This window comes from Ochotona princeps, chromosome 13 (assembly GCF_030435755.1).
Source record: "Ochotona princeps isolate mOchPri1 chromosome 13, mOchPri1.hap1, whole genome shotgun sequence".
In the NCBI taxonomy this organism is placed as follows: Eukaryota; Metazoa; Chordata; class Mammalia; order Lagomorpha; family Ochotonidae; genus Ochotona; species Ochotona princeps.
In genome coordinates this window covers 8,708,293-8,729,955 of record NC_080844.1, presented here as the reverse complement: position 1 = coordinate 8,729,955, position 21,663 = coordinate 8,708,293, and the positions used below count along the sequence as shown (strand labels likewise).

At 42.4% G+C, this 21,663-nt stretch overlaps 1 protein-coding gene across 3 annotated transcripts in view; it reads right to left on the bottom strand.

Annotated features, from left to right (window-relative positions):
- Window positions 1–268: 268 nt before the first annotated feature.
- Window positions 269–21,663, bottom strand: part of WAPL (WAPL cohesin release factor) — an 82,109-nt gene continuing 60,714 nt past the window's right edge. For all 3 annotated transcript variants that reach the window (XM_058671931.1, XM_058671932.1, XM_058671933.1), the window contains 8 exons: window positions 19,161–19,237; window positions 15,925–16,100; window positions 14,533–14,648; window positions 14,021–14,182; window positions 10,145–10,352; window positions 6,497–6,585; window positions 2,532–2,627; window positions 269–2,257 (listed from right to left, as the gene is read on the bottom strand). In XM_058671931.1, the coding sequence (XP_058527914.1) occupies window positions 2,192–2,257; window positions 2,532–2,627; window positions 6,497–6,585; window positions 10,145–10,352; window positions 14,021–14,182; window positions 14,533–14,648; window positions 15,925–16,100; window positions 19,161–19,237 (990 nt within the window). In that variant the 3' untranslated portion in view covers window positions 269–2,191. The remainder of the gene's footprint in view (window positions 2,258–2,531; window positions 2,628–6,496; window positions 6,586–10,144; window positions 10,353–14,020; window positions 14,183–14,532; window positions 14,649–15,924; window positions 16,101–19,160; window positions 19,238–21,663) is intronic.

Here is a 21,663-nt window from a genome sequence, read left to right as displayed (position 1 = left end):
AAATACTGTATAAAATAAAAATAGGATTGGATTCAGAAAAGTACTCTACTGTTCTAATTTCCAACTGGTAGTATTTACAGAAATATTTACAGTGGAAAAAAAGGTTACTTTAAAACTTTAGTTAATTTGCAAGTCAGCCTCAAGTACCCTAAAACACAGAGTTCTCTGAGGGTTAAAAACACACAACGCACTGCAGCAGAGAAGAACCCCGCCCCACCCCCACCCAATCTGCATCTCTATCAGTGCTTGACAATTAGTTATTATTTAAAAAAAACAAAACAAAACAAAAAACTGTTAAACACTGAGGTAAATCAATTCTTAAATGATTACCAGTGTAACAGAGAAACGCAGCTGGCCCCGACTGGTCTCATCCCAATGTATTAGAATCCTCCCTACCTCTGCCACAATTCAGTTTGACCAAAAATTATTCCTTTTCCTGTATCCATTAATTAATAAATATCAACATACTGTAAAATAATCAAACAAAACCTACCTACCTAAGTTAACTCTATAGAGATCACTCCAGATTTGCTTTTCCAAAAGTTTGCTCAGTTAGCTCTTATTCTTAGGGCAATACAGTCTCCATCTTTGTAAGTTACACTGGTACACTATGCTCTTAAAAGCTTAAAAAGCAACAGGGAAGGGTTGGGGTGGGCTGAGGAAAACAATTTGCCTGCAATCAGTTACTTCCTTATAGATTTCCCAACAATCTGCATTATCAAAAATAGGAAGACAATAGAAGGCAGCCACTGTATCAAAAAACATTACAGCTGGCACTGATACAAGAGCCCCGATTTGTCACTTTATACAAGGAAATAACTAAAGTCTAAAAGGGTAAAATTAGACTTTTAGCTATTTTCCTCAATACACACCAAACTCAACAATTTATGGCTTCAAGTTTTACAAATCCAATGAAGAAACAGGATGTAAGCTATGTGAAAGGTGTAATGAGATAAGAGTATTCATGAGCTAGACCTCTGGAAAGCCTGTATCAGGCCCAGCTGATTAAAAAGAAGAAAAGTCATAACCAGTGGTCTGAACAATAATTAATACAAGACACACTTGCAAGATCATAAAATTAAATCTATAAAATGTGATTTCTGTTCTCCAAACCAGTTTCCCAAACAACTGTTCTATGAAAAAGACTCTGAATAATAATGATGACAAAAAATGACAACAACAAAAGAGTCTTCTCTAAACCAGCAATTTAAGGCTTTGCGCTTACAAATTGATCCTGTCATTCTGTAACAAGAACATTCAATGCATCTGGAAACGTGAATTCCCCATTGGTGTTTTAGCTTCCTTGTATTTATTGAACTGAACATTACAAAATATATCTAGAGACCCTCCCTCAAAACGTTAGTCATGTTTCGGGAGCCTCCCTAGTGTAAGTGTAAACTACCCTGGGCTTGTCTAGTTTGCTTAATGCTTTACAGGGCACATGATTTTATATAATATCCCCTCAAAACAGTTACTTGTTTTCTTGTTATCTATAGCTATGACACGTATGGCATGATATTGAATATGGTCATGATCTCAAAAAGTGAAAAATAGCTCAACAACCCAAACCTAATCAAGAATAAAAAAATATACTATTAATCCCTTGTGTCTTTGGATTCCATCTAATTTTAAATACAGACAGTAGTTCAGGGAACAACAACCAAAAAAAATTCACAAAATTATTAAAAGCTTTATTTACGATTGGAATCATTCAACAAAAAAGCAAAAGCAAATGAGCCTGAAAAAGGAACTGAGCTGTTGTCCAGAATGTCCTCAGAACATTCGATACCTCAGTCGCTAAGCTGCCTTTGCACCTGGCTGGCATGACAACAGTGGCTCAACGTACACAGCAGTTGCACTAACAGCAGCACAAATTTTCCCCTAAACACTTGCCAGAAGAAAGCAAGAAAGTAAGGGAAGGGCATAAACTCTGCCAAAGTGAAGTGTATTTAAATACTGCGTGGAATTGTTAACAGCCAGAACCTTTTCCCTCATTTTTGATAGCTGCAGATTGATGTAGTAACTGTCAGTTAGCAGATGCAGAATGCCTGAAGAAGAGATGGTTTGAAACCTCCAAACACGAATGGTACTGATGATGTTCTTGGTGCGTCTCCAAGGACTTCTCCATTGACTGTTGTTTGTCTAAGGATAGCTCCAGCATTACCAAGCTCCCAAAGCAAGGGTAAAGCAGCTAGCAGTGTTCCAAATACTCGATCACCCTGGAGATAGATTTCTGACCTGTTGTTCCAACAGCACACTGTAAGAGGAGGGAAGGAAGTCACAGTTAACATCAAAGAAGAGTGTTGGAAGTGTTAAGGTGAAGATGGGTTAGTCCTCAGATTCACTAAACTCAACACTACAAATCAGAGCACACACAGATCAAACCGTGGCTTTGACAATGCAGCACGGAGCCGTAATATAAAACAGCTATCCTACAGACACCAAACCACTCATTGTGGCACAGTGTGTAATATCGTCTATGGGTTGTACTTAAAATAAAAGGCCCTCCAGCTGTTGTGAGAGTTACTTGCCGTAAGGTTCATGAAGCTCAGGAACTTTTTGAGCATCTCTGTCATTATGGAGAAGTCCCCTTCTGGCAGATATTCCCGCACGGTGGTCACGTTGATCTGAGGAGAGACCCAGGATACTTTGCTCAGCTGGCAGGCATCAGATGGCATCTGTGCGGCAGTGTGGGCTTGGCACATTCCTGGCTGCAAGTGCCCACAAGCTCTGTGAACATCCTGGTCCATGAAGCTCCACCTGAGCTCCATAAGGTGCCCACCTCACCCTCAGGGGGAAAAAGCCAGTCAAGGCTCCAGAGACTGCATTTACTTTTCCTTGATGATTGATCTGTTATCTGAAAGGCAGAGTTCTGTGTTCACGTCTATGAGTAGGGCAGGCCTGCAATAACAGACTGCACTGTTGGGGAGCAGGGGAGGTGGGGGAACAGGTGTACTTCAGAACGTCACAGAACATCTCATGATCCACAGCTGAATTCAACTGGTTATGTAAAACAGGAATGAACCAGGAGACCGTCCCTAAGGTGATCTAACATCATCTATGACAAAGAGATTATCGGGAGCCGCCAAAATAGAAGACTGAAGTGTTTCCCCTCGTTATTAGCAAGAAGCAGATAAAATAAACACATAATCTTTTCTAAGGAAAACATTAATCTGTTAAAAGCACCATCTCTTCATTACAGTAAAAACTGCCTGACAGCCTCAGGAAGAGTACAAGAAAGCACTCTGAGATATACCTAAAGCAAGAGGTCAAACAAAAAACAAGCTTCTCATGTGATTTTTATCCCAAGGAAAAAAAAGACCATTTTTACCAACCGTGCCATTCCTTTTAAAAAATTCCTCCACAGGATACTTAATTACAAAAAAGCAACATTCATTCAACTATCACACAGTGACATTGCAGTCATACACAAAAGTGGGCTTGTAAGATTGCAACAGAACTAAAAACCCCGCTCTCCATCTGGCGCAGCTGCCAGTAGTAAAAAAAAAAAGGTGATAACATGCACTGTGTGACCCCCTTATCACACATCACTATGTTACTGTTTGTTTTTAATATGTACTCTTTTTTTTAAGATTTACTTATTTTGGGGGCTGCTGCAAAGGTTCAATGCCTAATCCTCCACCTACAAGTGCCGGTACCCCATATGGCTGCTCCACCTGTGATGCAGCTTCCCTGCTTATGGCCTGGGAAAGCTGTAGAGGACGGCCCAAAGCCCTGGGATTCTGTACCCACATGGGAGACCCGGAGGAAGCTCTCGGCTCCTGGCTTTAGATAGACTCAGCTCCAGTCACGGGGGCCCTTTGGGGAGTGAATCAGCAGATGGAGTATCTTTCTCTCTCTAGATATGCCCTTCCAAAAATGATAAATAAGTCTTTTAAAAAGAGATTTATTTTTATTCGAGAGAGAAAGAGTGAGAGGAGAGAAACAAACAGGGAGATCGTCCCTCTCTGGTTCACTCCCCAAGGGACCCCAATGGCTGGAGCAGGGCCCATCGGAAGCCAGGAACTCCATCTGGGTCTCCCATGTGAATGTAGTGGCCAAGCACTTAGTTCATCTTCCACTGCTTTCCCAGGCCCATTAGCAGGGAGCTGGATCAGAAGCAGAGCAGCTGGTACTTGAGCTGGCACCCATATGGGACGTTGACATTTCATGTGAAGACTCAACCTATCATGTCATGGTGCCAGCCCTAATTATTATCTTCCTAATTGATGTTTAGCGTGTACACCTTCTAATAGTAATAGAAGTACAGCGCACTATGTCGCATGCCTAGGTCAGCGTTCTTCTGTCTCTTGTGTATGCTGCACCTCCTGACGTGTGTCTAACGACTGACCTGCACCCATTTAAGTCCATGTGAGTACACCCCAAGGCTGTTTGCACAATGAAAACTGTCCAAACGCATTTCTTAGGAAGCATCTCTGTCAAGTAACACATGACTGTCATACAAGTAAAATGTCAAAAAAAATCTAAACAAAATACTGCTGAAACTACCGTGCGCATGCGGCTTTGAGGAGCCCACAGTGGTGGGTAGAGTGATGGCTCTGGCGCCTCCTGCTCAGCACGGTGTAACTGTGTGGTGCAGAATGGATGCCTAGCCCTTATTTTACACAAAAAAAGTCCTCACTATTTCAAAGCAAATCTGTTCTGAGCGACATACTACAGAACGCAACAGAGAGGACAATGAATAGTACTGTGCTTCACAGCATGCAGCAGGTACAGAAAGAAAAGGCATGAAACAGCAAGCCCTGCTTGGGAAAAAATAATTCAAGGAGCATGCTAGGAGGACAGAGAAGTCTGGTGCCGACGCAGAGTGTACAATTGCAGGCACAGAGGGAGTCAAGAGGGCAGGTAGAAACGGCAGGAGACGAGCGTCACATGCCCAGACGATGAGCACCAACGCCTACACTGTTTGTGCAACACGAATCCCTCGATTCCCAGCAGCAGGTGCTACTTTCCAGTCTCACACAGACACTCTGGACGAGCCTATTTTCTTTACATCTGTGGTGTGCCGGCCAGCTAGCTTTTTGGTTAATCATAAGGATCTCCAAAATAACAAATACAGCTGGGGCTCAATGAATTCACTAAATAGTCCACAACTTACCCATATGACTTGTTTAGACACAAGAGAGATACAGACAAACAGGAATAGGAATTAACGTGGAAAAGATGGCTCAGATAACCAACCCTTTCCTCCTTTCCATCACACATCACAGATGTTTCTCATTTCCCCTTGAAATCAGTCACTGAACTAAAGAGGTTATAGCAAAAGAGGACAAAGTTTACACAGGGCCTCCATAGCAGCCACTGGGAAAAGGCTGGTTTACAGTACCTTGAAGTTGACTAAAACTATGAAAGGGACAGAAAGGACTGATTAAAAAATACATAGGACTCAGACCACTGGAAGTGGGCAGCAGGAGGCCTATAACCCAGAGAATGTGATGGCAAAAATCAGGAAATACAGGTGGCAGACAGAGCCTCTAAGGGACAAAGGGCAGGCCTGAGTCCATCCTTGAGTGAAGCCATTCACTATTCTTCACAATACTTCTCCCCAATCCTGCAAGCCGTGGAGGGCTCACACTTCCCACTGAAGCACACCACCCTACTACAGAGTATACCGCAGCTCACTCCTACTACCTGAATGTCCCGCTCCTAGAGGAAACTTGCTGAGAAACAGCCCCCAGCAGCACAGCTGCAAGGGAATGCCACAGTGCCTCAGACACAGCTCACACCACCTCACTTGCTCATCCGTGCTCTTGCCACAGCAGCAGGCTCCCAGTGGACAGAAACAGCTACTCCTTTGCTGACTCAGCCTGATTACTCAGAGACACTCCCAGTTTTCCTAGAGTCCCCAATGACCTAAATCTATGGTCATTTTGTTTCTCTAACCAGCGTGTGCTCACACAAAAGCATGCAACCTGGTGTAGGTCAAGATGAGCAGGAATCTACTTGGGGGAGTCTGGGGATGCGTGACAATGGGGAAACAGGGGCAGAGGCACCTGCCAGTGCCAGACGCTGTTGCATTAGACGAGAGCTCTGGCCACCATCAGCTGGGACCCATGAAAAGAGCTAGTACAAGACAGCAGGACGGGCAAACGCCTGTAGTTCAGAGACAGAGCAGGTTTGAAAGCTGAAGGCCTCACGGAGATAGGACCGAGATAACACAGTCATGTTGCTGGAGACACCTGAGTCCAGGTTCTGCATGCACTGTCACCACTATCTGCTCCAACCAAAGGCATCTAAATAGATTGGTTCACCAATCAGGACAAATCATCAGAACATACACACACGTACCTAGTTTAGTGTGTTAAAAAAAAAATACTTAAGGAACTTCAAGAAAAATACTGGAAATGTTAGACTTTCATTTCTTTTCTTGCCATTTTATTCCATGGGGAAGAAACAACCCTAAAATCAGCCAAAAACTATCAATGAAACGAAGCTGCCACAGTGCAGTGAAGACAACCATGCATCATTTACTTACTGGACTCTCCTGGCAGAGACAGCCGAGGAGCAGTGCTGTGTAGGAGGCCACGATGCAATCCTCCATGTGTTTGCCAGCATGCTGAAGGGCTGAGGGCATTAAAAGAAAGAGTTTTAGCAGCACAATAACACAAAGCTCACACAACCAAGTATTTTGTTCTCTTTTCTTCAAAACTACTAAACATAAACAACTGGTGCCAGGACAATAGGATTGCGTAAAATTAACAAAAATTGACTCAACATGGATTAGGGACTCAGATGTAATGCCAAAACCACAAACTTTACAGCTAAAGCTTTCACGCTGCAACAGATATCATTAAAAAAGTGTGCTATGGGGCCCGGCGGCATGGCCTAGCAGCTAAAGTCCTCACCTTGAACGCCCCGGGATCCCACATAGGCGCCAGTTCTAATCCCGGCAGCTCCACTGCCCATCCAGCTCCCTGCTTGTGGCCTGGGAAAGCAGTGAAGGACAGCCCAGGGGCTTGGGACCCTGCACCCGCGTGGGAGACACGGAAGAAGTTCCAGGTTCCCGGCTTCGGATCAGTGCAGCACCGGCCATTGCGGCTACTTAGGGAGTGAATCATTGGACGGAAGATCTTCCTCTCTGTCTCTCCTCTCTGTGTATCTGACTTCGTAATAAAAATAAATAAATCTTAAAAAAAAAAAAAAGTGTGCTATGAAGTTAAAAAAAAAACAACATTACTTGGAAGAGTTACGAAGAGAAAGGAGGAGGAGGAGGTGCTGGGGGGCTTGGGGGAGGGAGACGGAAACAGAAACTGACATTTTTCCCTCTGCGGTTCACTCCCCTGGATGGCTGCACTGGCCAGGGTTGGACCAAGCAGAAGTCAGGAGATTCGTCAGGGTCTCCCACGTGGAAGCAGGGTCCAAGAACTTGGGCCATCTTCTGTTTTTTGTTGGATCCAAGTGAAGCAGCCAGGACACAACCCAGCCCCCACAGAGGATGCTAGCATCACAAGCAGCTTTCATTCCTATATGCCTCAAAGTCAGCCCCAACACAAAGAATTCTTTCAACAGAAAGAAACATTTAAAAACTGGACAAAGCATTTGAACAGACATTTCTTCCAAGAATATATGTGGAAGAACAAGACACAGAGATGCCCCACAATGATTAGAGAAATCAAACCATAGCGTGACACTACTTCACATCCACCAATGTGACCACAAGCACATTTTCCAGACACTTAATGAAGATATGGAGAAACTATCACTTATACATGGCTGACTCCAATGTAGCAATGCAGAATGGCTAACAGACACAATGGAGAAAAAAAAATTGGGGCATTTTCTTAAAACATTAAACATAGAATTAACATTTACCCAGCAATTCTAAACCTATATATCCACGAGAAATGAAAAGATATATTTCTACAGCTATTCAATGCATTATTCAAAATAGTCAAAAAAATATAATCAATCCAAATGCCCATCAATGGACAAATGGGTAAAAAATGTGGCATTGAAGATATAATGGACTACTGGGTTATGTAAACAAGCAACACCAGCAGGTACTAACACACAATGCAGAGCATAAAAATACATTCCTGGGCCTGGCACAGTAGCCTAGTGGCTAAAGTCCTCGCCTTGTATGTGCCAGGATCCCATAGGGGAACCAGTTTGTGTCCCAACTGCTCCACTTCCCATCCAGCTCCCTGCTGTGTCCTGGGAAAGCAGTCAAGGATGGCCCAAAGCCTTGGGACCCTGCACCTGTGTGGTTGACCTGGGGGATAGCTATAGCTCCTGGCTCCGGGCTTTTGATTGGCTCAGCTCTAGCTGTTGCAGCCACTTGGGGAGTGAGCCAGTGGATGGGAGATCTTTCTCGCGTAAATCTGACTTTTCAATAAAAGTAAAGAAATCTTTAAAACAGAACGTCAGTCACAAACAACCACAGATTGCACAGTTTCTTTTAAATGAAACACCCCAAATAAGCAAATCCAGAAACAGAAACTCAATGTCTGTTAAGGCTGATAGAAATGTCTGGAACTAGGTAATGGTAACAGTTGTACAACTCTGTGAATATACTGAAAACCACTGAATTATTCACTTCAAAAGAAATTATTTCCTCAATGTATAATATAAATTACATCTCAAACTCAAAGAGGAAGATACACAGACAGACACAGAGAGATATCTTGCATCCAATGGTTCACTCCCCAGATATCCTCAACAGGGGTCAGGTTTAAGCCAGGAGCTGGGATCGGGTCTCCTCCACGCTTTGTAGAAGCACTTGCCATCATTATCTGCTGCCTCCAGGGTACACTAGCAGAAGAAGCTGAACAAGAATAGGAGGAACCAAGAATAGGAGCAACCAAGACTCAATCCTAGGCAATCCAAAATAGGATTTAGGCATCTTAACCCAGTGTGCCACAAGACCGCCCAGAAGACATTTTTATAAAAGACTGTTAACCAACCAAAAACATTGTGCTAAAGGAAACATGGAAACTTAGTAAAGCTGAGAAGTTACCATTAACCCATAACCATTTCTTACACTTGCAAGCCCTACAGCATTAAATATGGGAAGGAATAGGTATCAGAAGAGTTTCAGAATCAAACACTGATGAGCTTGCTTCCTTGTCAAGAGAAGTGAGACAGTATTTAAATCTCACAATTTTAAGGAAGCACAAATATAGACCAAGCATTGCAATTCCTAATAGTAGTAGATACTCCAGGATGGCCAATGTGGCATGCTGAGTTGAGCTGCCGTCTGCAATTACTGCATCTCCTATGATTGCTGATTTGAGTCCTGCTGGTTCACTTCAGACAGTACAAGTACTGGGACTGGGGCCCCTGGCACTCAGGTTAGGAGACCTGGATGGAATTCCAAGCTCTTGCTTTGGTCTGGTCAAATCTTATAGGCTATGGCCATTTGGGGAGAGAATCAGCAGATGGAAGATTTCTTGCTGTGCATTTGCTTTTCAAGTAAATGCATCATTTTACTTAAACACAAAAAAAGAACTTACTCAATATTTTAATCATATATTACAAATGTATTTCCTGTACATCTGTACCCAGTACTTACCCTTTGAAAACTATTACTGTAACTTGTGGTGCAAGATCTATTTGAAGTGATGTTGAAAAAATAATCTCAAACTTTCAAAACTAGGAAAACCATGCTGTTTAGCTGCTTTTCTCCACAAAGGTGAATAAAGGACAGAAGGCCCAGAAAGAGAAACAGCTTGTCCTGACCCCACTTCCTCACTGTTGGAGAGGCCCTCAAGTAAGAGCTACATTATGACAATGTTTCTTTTTTAAAGATTTATTTATTTTTATTACAAAGTCAGATATACAGAGAGGAGGAGAGACAGAAAGGAAGATCTCTGTCCAATGATTCACTCCCCAAGCAGCCGCAACGGCCGGTGCTGCGCCGATCCAAAGCCAGGAACCTGGAACTTCTCCTGGGTCTCCCACGCGGGTGCAGGGTCCCAAAGCCTTGGCCGTCCTCGAGTGCTTTCCCAGGCCACAAGCAGGGAGCTGGATGGGCAGTGGAGCTGCCGGGATTAGAACCGGTGCCTATATGGGATCCCGGGGCGTTCAAGGTGAGGATTTTAGCTGCTAGGCCACGCCGCCGGGCCCTATGACAATGTTTTGAGTCCAAAAATGAAACCACTGATGTCTATATGAGTAAGCGTACCTTTATTGAGGTCAAGTTCTTCATCCTCCTCCTCCTTCTTTTGCTTCTCTTCTGTGCCATCGGTCTTCTCAGTTGACACCCACTGGATTTCGCCGCTGGTCTCTTGCCACTCTCCACTCTTATCATGCTGAGTAGTGGGAGCATCTTTAATTAACTCATCTGTTTTACTCTCAGCCAACTGGGCTGCTCGTTCTCGCTCAAGGAATAGCTGGTTTAAAAAAAAAATGTTAATCATTAAAAAAATAGTACCAGCCAGTAAGAAACCCAAACATGAGATTCTGATGGTAATATTATCACTAAGAAAGTGGTGTGCTATAAAGGATAGAGTATAATGAGCAAAAGTGATTGTCCTCCTTTCTACTGAAAGCCAAAGCAAAAGTACAAATGCTGCTGGTATCCACTCAAATAATCTACTAATAATGGTACACTACTGGCAAGAAGCAAAGTTTTAGTACTTTTCCTTACTTTGGGGAATAATGACAGTGAGTTCAAGCAAAAAACTTAAAAACTTGAAAACACTGAAAAGAAAATGAAAAAACTTAGGCAAACTAGATGGAGGGACTATATGGGTAACAACAGGTGGAGAGCAATATGACCTCTTAAAGGCATTAAAAGAGTTGACGAAAAAAAGCAAAAAGTATCAGGAAGAAATGGACCTCTACTACCAACAGTACTATTTTATTGACACTATTACATAGGAAAAACAAGTCTTCTATCTTGTGCCTTTTTCTGCAATCACAAGGAAACACAAGAAACCCCTTGTTCTTACGTATTTCCTCTATGCTATTATAATGCTGAACACACACAAGGGATTTATATACTGACTGCCATGAACTGGAAAAAGCTCCCAACTAAAGAGAAGCATCAGAAAACCAAAGGCCAAATTTCAAAGACTCGTGAGTATAGAGAAGAGTGGTATGTAAACTTGAAAGAACTGTGTGGAAGAATCTTGAGGAAATGAGTAATTCCCCAGAGTGGTTCTCGAGTATCCAACAGTGCATGAGATCCTGCCAGGGAGTGAGGACCCGGACCGGCACATACACACAACATTCACAACATTCCTAGCTAAAGGTAAGCCCACTTCTTTCCAGCTCTCTTGAGTACACACAGTGCAGCTTTGGAGAACTGACAATCTAAATGCTTAGGTTGTTGGTCTAATGACTAATGTTCATTAGCTTTCCTTTCTAATTTAGTAACTACTGATATAACTCAGATAATCTTGCCTTGGAATTCTCAATTATTTTCAAATTTTTAAAGAGGTCTTGAGATAGAATCCATTAAAAGAGAGTAACAGCCTGATAGTTACAATTTAGGGAAACACGATCAAGCTACCATGACCACTCTCTGAAGACACAGCATCAAGCATTGCTGATTTAAAAAAAAAAAAAATGCTAACTTCAGAATTAACAAGAATTATGAAACGAGTATTCACTACTGTTTCAGGAGACATACACAATTTTTAATAGTTTTAATGGAAGTATGAACTGAGGAGAGAGGATGTATGTGTTTGGTGATGACTCAACACCAAATAATATTCACAAATACATAAATACATGTATATATACTCATAGAATGATTCTTAAGGTAATTAGTTGCTATACACATACGTTGTAAAGCAAGGCCTAAAATTTGGGTACTAAGGTTGATCTTAACAGAATTTATCACTCAAAAGCTACAATAATCCAATAACAAGAATTTCAGGCCAGTAACAAGGACAAATCCTAACAAAAAGTAAGCTAGCACACAGGGTGATCCCCAGAAGAACAAGCAGCTTCTATACCAGGGAGTGCAATGGGAAGCCAGTTAGGTAGACCAAACACGCCCAGGTCAGGCAGACACCGCAGGATAATCTGAGGCTGCCCCTGAAACCAACTGTGGCATGGGCACAGCCTCTGTGAATAAATCCCTACGTGAATACAGCAGATCCATGTCTGTTTTGGGGGGAAAGGCAGATACACAGAAAGGAAGAGAAACAGAGAAAAAGTTCCTTTGTTTCACTGGTACACTCCCTCAAGTGGCTGCAACAACTGGAACTGAGCCAATCCGAATCCAGGAGTGTCCTCCGGTCTGCCTGGCAGGTGCAGGGTCCCAAGGCTTTGGGCTTTTCTCCACTGCTTTTCCGGGCCACAAGCAGGGAGCTGCAAGGGATGTGGAGCAGCCAGGTCACGAACTAGCACCCATATGGGATCCCAGCAGATGCTAGGCGAGGATTTAGCCAGTAGGGCACGGTGCTGGATCTATCAATTATCCATTCCTTCAAGAACAAATTCTTAAGACCATTTGTGGCTACTTTTCATTCAACTTTAGGTACAATGTGAACATGTCAACTTTCAAAAGACAAAGACCAGAACCCTTGGGATAAAAAACCTATTAGAACTATACAAAGGAGTATCTACTATCAATGAAAAGCAGTAAGCTACTGAAACAGGCAACAATCTGGATAAACCTCAAGGGCACATGCTTAATGAAAAAAGTTAAGCCCAAACTATATACTGTACCAGTCAAAAATTCACAGCTATGGAGATGGAGAACAGATCTGTGATAATTAAGGAGACAAGAAGGGTGGAGGGCTGAGTAGCAGGTAGCATGGAAGAATCCTTCCACAGTGTTATTCCTGTATGTAGCTTAAGCAACAATTAGTTCATCAATCTAGTCATGAGATAATACACACCGAAGACATGTCACTGCGCACACATACACCTACTACACACACTTTGTAGGTTCAAAGTGGTAAAACTGAAGTATTAAGTATTGTTAATGTACCAGTGTCTTTTTTCCGTTTTGTTGCTGAAACAGTTATGTGAGACACAACATTAGACAAAGCGGGCAAAGTATACAATGGAGTCTTTGATCTGTTTTTATATTCCTGTGAATCTACCTTGAGCTCAAAATATAAGGCTTTTTAAAGTAACAAATAAGAAATGCTTCTTTCAAGAGTATTGATAAAGTCCACAAACAAAAAATATACAACATATTATTTTAGAGTATTTTCAGCGTTAAAGGAATTCTTAAATGACATCTGAAGGCCAATAATAGTCTACTATCACCAATTATTAATATATTGCTGTTATTATTTACCATCACTGTTATTTTAAGTAGCATAGATCTTTTTCCACTGGTTTTATATTTTAGATACTGAAGAGTAAAATTTCAAAAACAAACAAAAATCCTGGAAACAAAGTCTGAATCCTAACAAAAAAGCCCACAGATTACTTATCTGTTTTTCAACACTGAATCACAAACATCATAGGCGAGAACAGGACAGGACAATGGAAAAATACAACCTTAAATAATTCAAGGCAATGCTCTCACCACAGCCTTTCCCATGCTCGGCTATTTCTCAGACTAGCTAAGGAACAAGTCAGTGTCTTCTGTGGTCCATAGGCCTACCAAGGCCCTGACAGAGATCAGGCCAGTAAGTAAATTCTCTACACTGTTAACTGGTAAGACAGAGTTGAAATGCAGTTCTATTTTTGTTACCAACAATGCTCAAAATCGCTGAACAAGTGTGTTTCGCCTTTGCCCTTTGCTAAGGATGCTTAAGGAGGGATTATGACAGCTTAAAAAAGCTGGAGGAGGTTCCTGGCTCCCAGATCCAGATTCACTCAGCACCAGCCATTAGAGCCATTTGGGGAGTGATCCAATGGATAGGAGATCTTCCTATCTGTGTCTTTTCCTCTCTGTACATCTTTCAATTAAAACAAATCAATCTTTAAAAAGAAAACAAAATAAAGGTTCATTCTACAAACTGAAAATTCAAGAACTGATCAGGTCCAAAAGATATTCTCTATCCTAACTAGCAAAACATATTTTAGAAGTTCTAAATAAAAAAACAGAGCAATGCGTCAGGGACTAGGAGAGACAACTAATTGTTACCTGAACTAAAGCCTGAACAGCATGAACTTGTCCAGCTATCCTCAAACCATCACCTTCTCCAGCACAGAGGGAGGAGTCGAAGGAACAGGCAGTTTCCATGTTGACCAGGCAGTGGCGATTCCGAGCACTATACTCCACTAGATTGATCAGCAGACCTAAGCCCTAAAAAATGTTCAAAAAAAAAAAAAAAAAAATGCTTGTTATCACAGATGAAAACTTAAAGCAACACATCACACATAATTTTAATCAGCAACTAAAAAATCCTATCAGTGCTCTCCCACCTGCAAGACACTTAAAAACCATTATGGAAGATACCAGTCTTCCCAAAGAGTGATATCCTCACGTTTTCCAATCAGCCCCTTCAGTTACCACATTGTTTAACAGCCACAGGTATGTACATAAGGAAGTCATCAAGACAATAGCATAAATTACACCAATTCCTTCTTAAAAGGCCAACGCTTCACCTCAGAAGCAGATGAAGATGCTGCTCCCGCAGGGGTGTTTGGACTCACCAGCACTCGGATATCGAACCTCTGCTCCTGAGGTAGGTACTTGGGAACCTGAAGCACACAGTTCATGGCTGTGCCGATAAGGCCATCCTGCTCTCCTGTTTTGGTGCTGCCCCACTCTGAAGTGACAAATGAAAACAGGAAAATTTTCACTGGCTCTTCCTAAGGACACTAACAATCTATTTATTAAAATGGGTATCGAATTATATAGCTATTCCTTCATTAAAATATATTTTTGATATTTCTGTGCCAAAGTATTACCTGGTTCTAAAATAATCAGCATTGTAAGCTGCCAAGATTAATTCAATTCACGATGACACTTAAGCATCACCACATCAAGAAAAGAACATGCTCTTGTCATACACGCAAACACATAAAAAAGTTGAGATCTTCCATCCACTGGTTCACAACCAGATGGCAACAATGCTACGGGTGGACCAGGCTGAAGCAAGGAGCCAAGAGTTTCATTCACCAGGTTCTCCCACATGGGTGGCAGAGGACCACATATTGGGACAATTTTCTGCTGCTTTCCCCAGGCTATTATCACCAAACTGGATCAGAAGTAGAGCAGTGGGGATATTAATCAGTGGCTGCACATGTTACAGGTGGTAGCCACAGTCCCAGTCTCCACCTATATTTATTTTTTTTCGTACTGTGCATTTTACAATTACTCTGAATTTCTCATTTAATTTTTTAAAAATTTATATGACAGGCTCAGCACAGTAGCCTTGCACGTGCCAGGATCCCATATGGGCACCAGTTCGTGTTCTGGGTGCCTCACTTTCCACTCCCCATCCAGCTCCCTGCTTGTGGCCTGGGAAGGCAGTAGAGGATGGCCCAAAGCCTTGGGACCCTGCACTCCCATGGGAGACCTGGGAGAGGCTTGAGACTCCTGGATCCTGGTCTCAGCTTAGCTCAATCTGGCCACTTGAATGAATTAGCAAATGGAAGATCTTTCTATCTCTCCTTCTCTCTTTAAATCTGACTTCCGAATAAAAATTTAAAAATTAAAAAGAAAAAAAATCACATGAGAGCCAGAGTAACAATTCAGACAGTCAACGTCAGAGAAAGACAGGTTCATTTGCATGCTCACATCCTTAATGCCTTGGCCTACAGCTAGGGCCAGGCCAAAGCCAACAGTCAGGAGTTGTATCCAGGCTTCCCACAGAGCAGGCAGGACCCGACAACTCATGCCATTGCCACTGCCTCCAGTGAGCACCAGGAGGAAGTTTTATGGGGATCGGGGCAGCGACACAAACCCAGCACTCCACAGTGGATGTGGGTGTCCCAAGCAGGAGCTCCCAGCTGTACCATCACTACTACCCCTCCACCAACTTTCTGAAAGCATGCTCATGCAATTTTCCAGTGACAAAATATGAATACTGCATCACACACCATTATCATTGGTCAAGTTGAGCAACACCCCGATGATGGCCCTCATGCAGTCTTCCACGGCTTTGCCCACGTGGTTCGTCACATTCTGGTGAGGCAGAGGCTTGTTGTCACCTATGCAGATGCTGTTCTCAGCGCGGTTATACTGCTGGATCAGCTCTTCACAATGCTGCAATGCTCTTGAGAAACAGTGAAACTTACACTATTACAACAGACAACAAAACTCATACCAACAGACTAACTTGACTTCTACTAACTTTTTCTCTTCTAAAAGTTGCAATGTGCTAACTATTCAATAGTGTATCAAATACGTCAATCTTTAGGTTTTAAATTTCATGAAAAAAACGTATTTAGAAGACTTCTCACAACCTAAGTTTCCATCTGTACTGCCCTTACCTGCCACTGTAAGCTATTTCCTGGAGTTGCCCCTGATTTTACCCATCTCTCCAGCACATGCAGACCACGATGATTCCCCAAACAGAATAAACCTTTACCAATAAACTTTACACACTTCTAAATCTCATTCATGTATTTTCATTTAGGTCTTAGCAGGAAGAAAAATGCTATACATCTCAGTATTACATAATAAAAAAAATGGGTACAAGATATGTATTTGACTAATTCATTTATAATTTGAAATCTTTCAAGGTGCTCTGTCTCCTGAGAGCCGTATAACAGCATGGGCTGCACTCAGGCATGCTTAACATTGTCAAACCCACTCACTTCTTTAAGTGCGCCACAAATTCAGTAAGCTGATTTAGTCAACTGACTCTCCAAATAGTAAACACTATACAAAACCCTTATCAGTTCCCTACTTCATCTATTTCTAACTACTCTCTGAAGTACTAGGAAATTCCTAAGGTTTCTAGCATCTTGGAATCTTTTGATTAGGAAGTATTTTTTATAACGTATTCTTTCCTGATGTTTGAATATGCTGGGCATATGGGTAACTTGACTGTCTAGCAACACTGAACTAAACTGTGGTTTCTGAGGGGATGTTAACATTTACCACATAATCTCTCAATATGCAATCTATATATATCACAATTCTACTGAAAAACTATAAAAATGCCAGGAGTGGTCTTTCACAAACATGTTAACTCTGGTCTCTAACTAATGTCACTTCTAGGAAATCTGAACTTCACTTTCTAATTTAGCAAAAGAGCTGAAACCTGTCATATTAAAGATCTCCATTTATAAGACATCTGTTATTGTTAGAATATAGGTAAATGCTATGATAGTGTATTAGTATGCTAGAACAGAATGTTTTTGTTGGGCAGTGTGAGATTCCCTTGTGCTGGAGAAAACTGCTACTTTGCTAGGCCAGGAGGTGCCCGGACTTTGGGAGGATTCCGCTTTAGCGATAAATCTGTTCTTTGCTGCCTTGCAACTCTGTGAACCCAGGTGCGGGGAGGCGGGGCAGGGGACGTAAGAACGCAATTCTTCTCCGGTCCCAGGAACAGGAGGAAGCTAAGGGTGTGAGAATGGGATGAGCCATAAAGACAGTGGGTATGGGAACAGAACAGGCTCCCTGTGCCTAGGCCATAAAAAATTAACATGTCTAAGGTTGTTACTTTTGATGTTATTTCCCAGCCCAAAAGGGCCTATATAATCTTGGGCTCATTTGGGGTCCGACCGCCCTGTTTGGCTGGCCTGTGTGTCCCAAGTGCGGTCTGGCCCCAGCATGCTGGCACAATAAACTGTATTTGCTGTTTGCATTATCAGTGAGACTCTTTGTCGTTCTCTGGGGGTTGACTAGCTCACACCCTGACGTCCAGGGGCTTTGGCCTGGACTCTAGCATTATGGGTTACAAAATATCTGTACAGAGATATTATAATTAAAAGGAAGTAGAGATTAGCAAAAAAAATCAAACATTTTATTGATAAGAATATTCTTTGGTAAGGGAGATTAAAACTAGAATGCATATGTTGAAGTTAAATGTGACAAATTTTTGAAATGAAACACAAAAAGGTGAAAAAGAAACTACAAATTAAAAACCATTTTAAGAAAAAAATTTTTTTTAAATCATTGGCAACTTCTGAGACTAATCGAAATTTGAAAATGAATCGTGCAAACTGTATTTTGAGTTTACACGGTATAAAAATAGTATTGTATATTTTCAAAAAAATTCCTTTTCCTTTAGATTACAAACAAGAGATTTTATGAATAAAATATGACATCTAGATTTATTTCAAAATTAGGTGAGGGGAAGGAGATGTCGCTAAAGATAGAAATGACTGGCTGTAACTGAGAATGATTTAGCCTGAACAACATGTTCATTAATGTAAACACAGTGTTTTCTCTACTTCATCTATGTTTGACATTCTTCAAAATGGGTCAAAGGAGAAATGACACAAGCTAGACTCGAATTGCAATGGGCAGTTAAGTCCTACTGCATTTGATAAGGACACTGGACATATATGCAAAGGCAGTAAGAAATCAGAGATTTGAAATTATAGATTTTTTTTTGTCAAAACAGGGATCTGGAGAAAGTTAACTTCCAGTGGTTGTGTGCAGGAGGGCCTATAGGTCAGAGAAGTAGGACAGAGGCACTAAAAACTAGGACAGAGACATTGGGAAGGAGGTTGCTGCAGCAAGAAAGAAGCAGGCCTGGAGACACCTTGCACCATGGTAACAGCCCTGGCCTAATTGTGATGAAGGGTGGGTGCAGCAGCCTACGGAAGCGGACAGGCTGCATATGTAGATCTGAAAACAGGTACAAATGAAGGGCAGAGAAAGAGGGCTCCAAGAGTTCACATACAACACATAAAAGGACTAACCCTGAGTATTTCCTGTTGTAGGCTTTAGACTAATTCAGCTCATTAGTATAAACTACATATCATACATGAGACATTTTAAAATACTCTAAGTTTGTACATATTATTCAATACACATCTTAATATACATCATACACATTAACACACATACATACATAAAAATGCTCGTTTTATCCTAATAACCCTAGGTGGCAGACACAAAAATGTTAATATGACAATATGATGCTATCAAAAGAGGGATGGGGGCATGGAAGTAATGAGTGACTTATCCAGGGTAACTTAAAGTTGAAGTTCCAAAGCTGGAACCCATACCAGCTCCTATAGTTCCAGAATCTATATTCCTTTTGATCTGTATTATACTCCAAATCACAGATCATTTTATGAAGACAGTATTACAATCTCTTTTCCTTTATGCTTAATCCAGGTATTTGAAATACACATGAGATTTTAGAAACACTTACTTAGCTGATGAAATAATGAGTTGTGAATCTTTATACGCTATCAAATAGCTCTGATTCTCTGGATTATGCACCGTTACCTAAAAGGGAAGAATATAAAAATGCTTGTGGCAATCTGTAATTTCTACAAGGGCTCAGAAATAGCCCTTGTCATTACACCTCACACGTTTCAGGCTTAAAGTAAGTTAAACCTTTACTAGAAAATTAAACAGTCATTGTTATAATTGCTCATCTAGAGTTATCTTTACATTTACCATACAGAGTTATTAAGCACTTCGCTTCAGAGGTCTCTAATTCATAAATAACTTTTGAAGCTCATACATAGGTTCATTTAGAAAAGTTTCTTACAAAGAAATATCTATTATCTGATATATCTGAAAACAACCATTTCCATTTCATATATGCAGGAAACTTACAATTAACACAGGAGGATTTCTTCCACAGATGTTAAGTATATAGTGAATTCCACCTAGTCAACAATTGTGCATCCTGAAATCCTTCTACTCTAAACTGAATTAGGTTAAGTTATTTGGGGCCAGCATTCTCAGGTAGTGGGGAAAACCTCTGCTTGCAACCCAGGCATCCCATAAGGGTACCAGTTTCAGTTTTGGCTGTTGCACTTCTGATCCAGGTCACTGTTAATGTACACGGGAAAGCAGTGGAGGATGGCCCAAGTGCTTTGGCCCGTGCACCCATGCGTGAGACCTGGAAGAGGCTCCAGACTCCTGGCTTTAGTTTGGTCCAGTCATAGCAGTTGCAGCCATTTGGGAAGTAAACAGAGATGGAAGATTGTCTCTCAATCTCTCTAACTCTCGGCTGCAATGGCCAGAGCTGAGCCTATCCAAAGCCAGTAGCCCGAAGCCTCCTCCAGGTCTCCCACACGGGTGCAGGGTCCCAAGGCTTTGGGTCATCCTCGACTGCTTTCCCAGGCCACAAGCAGAGAGCTGGTTGGGAAGTGGGGCCACTGGGATTAGAACCAGCACCCATTTGAGATCCTGGCACATGTAAGGCGAGGACTTTAGCCACTAGCCTATCATGCCAGGCCCAGAATAAATCTTAAAAAAAAAAAAAAAAAAAAAATCATTAGCCAAGCAGCCCCCACCAGCATGAGCTGGAATTGTGTGGGCCGGGCCCAGCAATGCTACAGCACCCACTGGCAAATGCCAAGGTAAAGCAAGGCCATGCCAGACTGAACTTCAGTGCACAACCCACACACATGAGACCTGGGGGGCTTGTGGGGGCCAACCCAGTAAGGGGGCTGCATGGGGCTCCTCTGCTGACCACTGTTCCCACTGGAGAGCGAGAGAGTTGGGACTGGGGCTAAATCAGGTTGGGCAGGGTTACAACACCTAGTGGCTTGTATGTGAGTTGGAAGGGCTCTATCATGCTTTGTATATGTTCTGTACATGCATAAGCCAGAGTGGGAGAGGCAGTGTAGGTGGTTGGCCTTTGCTGCAGCATCAGCTGACAGATGCTGGCATGGGGGGACATATTCTGTCAAGTTAAACTGCAGAACCTCCTGGAGAGTGCATGCACGGGGAGTGGGTTGGCCCAGTAGGGAAACAGTGGGCACCTCCTTCTTGGGTTGCCAAACCCACTGGTGAGCATGAGAAACAGGACAGAGGAGAAGGAGTGGCCAGACAGAGAGTGGTACCTGCCAGCAGGTGTGTGGTCAGGATGGTGGGGCTGGTTGGGTTCAATTAGGCTCTCAATGTCAATGGACATTCAGCTCTCAATTGACATTGAGAGCTGAATGGGATGTGGGACAGACTGGACAAGTCTGCTGTACATACTGGCAAGTACAGTAACCAGGGTACGGCGCAAGCCTGGTAGGGGTTACTGCGGGTCTCTTCCACCAGACTAGGTTGCAGATCCCACTGGTCTGCGTGAGGGCCAAATGTTTGTGCGCAGGATCATGTTGGACTCCAAACACCCATTGGTTTGTATAGAAGACAAGACTGGAGACAAGTGACCCAGCAATTCCAACTACCAGTGTATATGTAGGTTGATCTGAGTAACACACTGTGTCGGACCCTGTATTGGTATGCACACAAGGAACCAGGTCTGGGATCACCTCACATGAGGTTTCTTTGGCAATTTCTCCCCAACTGAACTGCTGGACTCAGAACTCCAACCATGGAGAGAACTGCAGGTTCCATGGTCTGACTGTGGAGTGCACGTGTTAAGAGTTAGGCCTCCTCAGTGTCTTAGATGGAGTAGTGGACAGTATATCCAGTTGCACATGGAGGATAGGGCAGTACACTGGAGCCTGCAGAGCACACCTGGTACCATAACAGAGGACGAAGGATAGAACAAATTGATCAACTACCGCAACTAAGCGTTGGTAGTGAATATCTGGAAAAATGGAGACTCTAAAGTGGATTATGTCAGCCAGTAGATTCTAGAGATTTCATCGTGACTGGAGTGGTGGGACTGACAGCAACTCAAAACTGTTGTACTATCAAAACCACCTGAGCAGTGCGCTCACAGCATGTCCCACATTGGG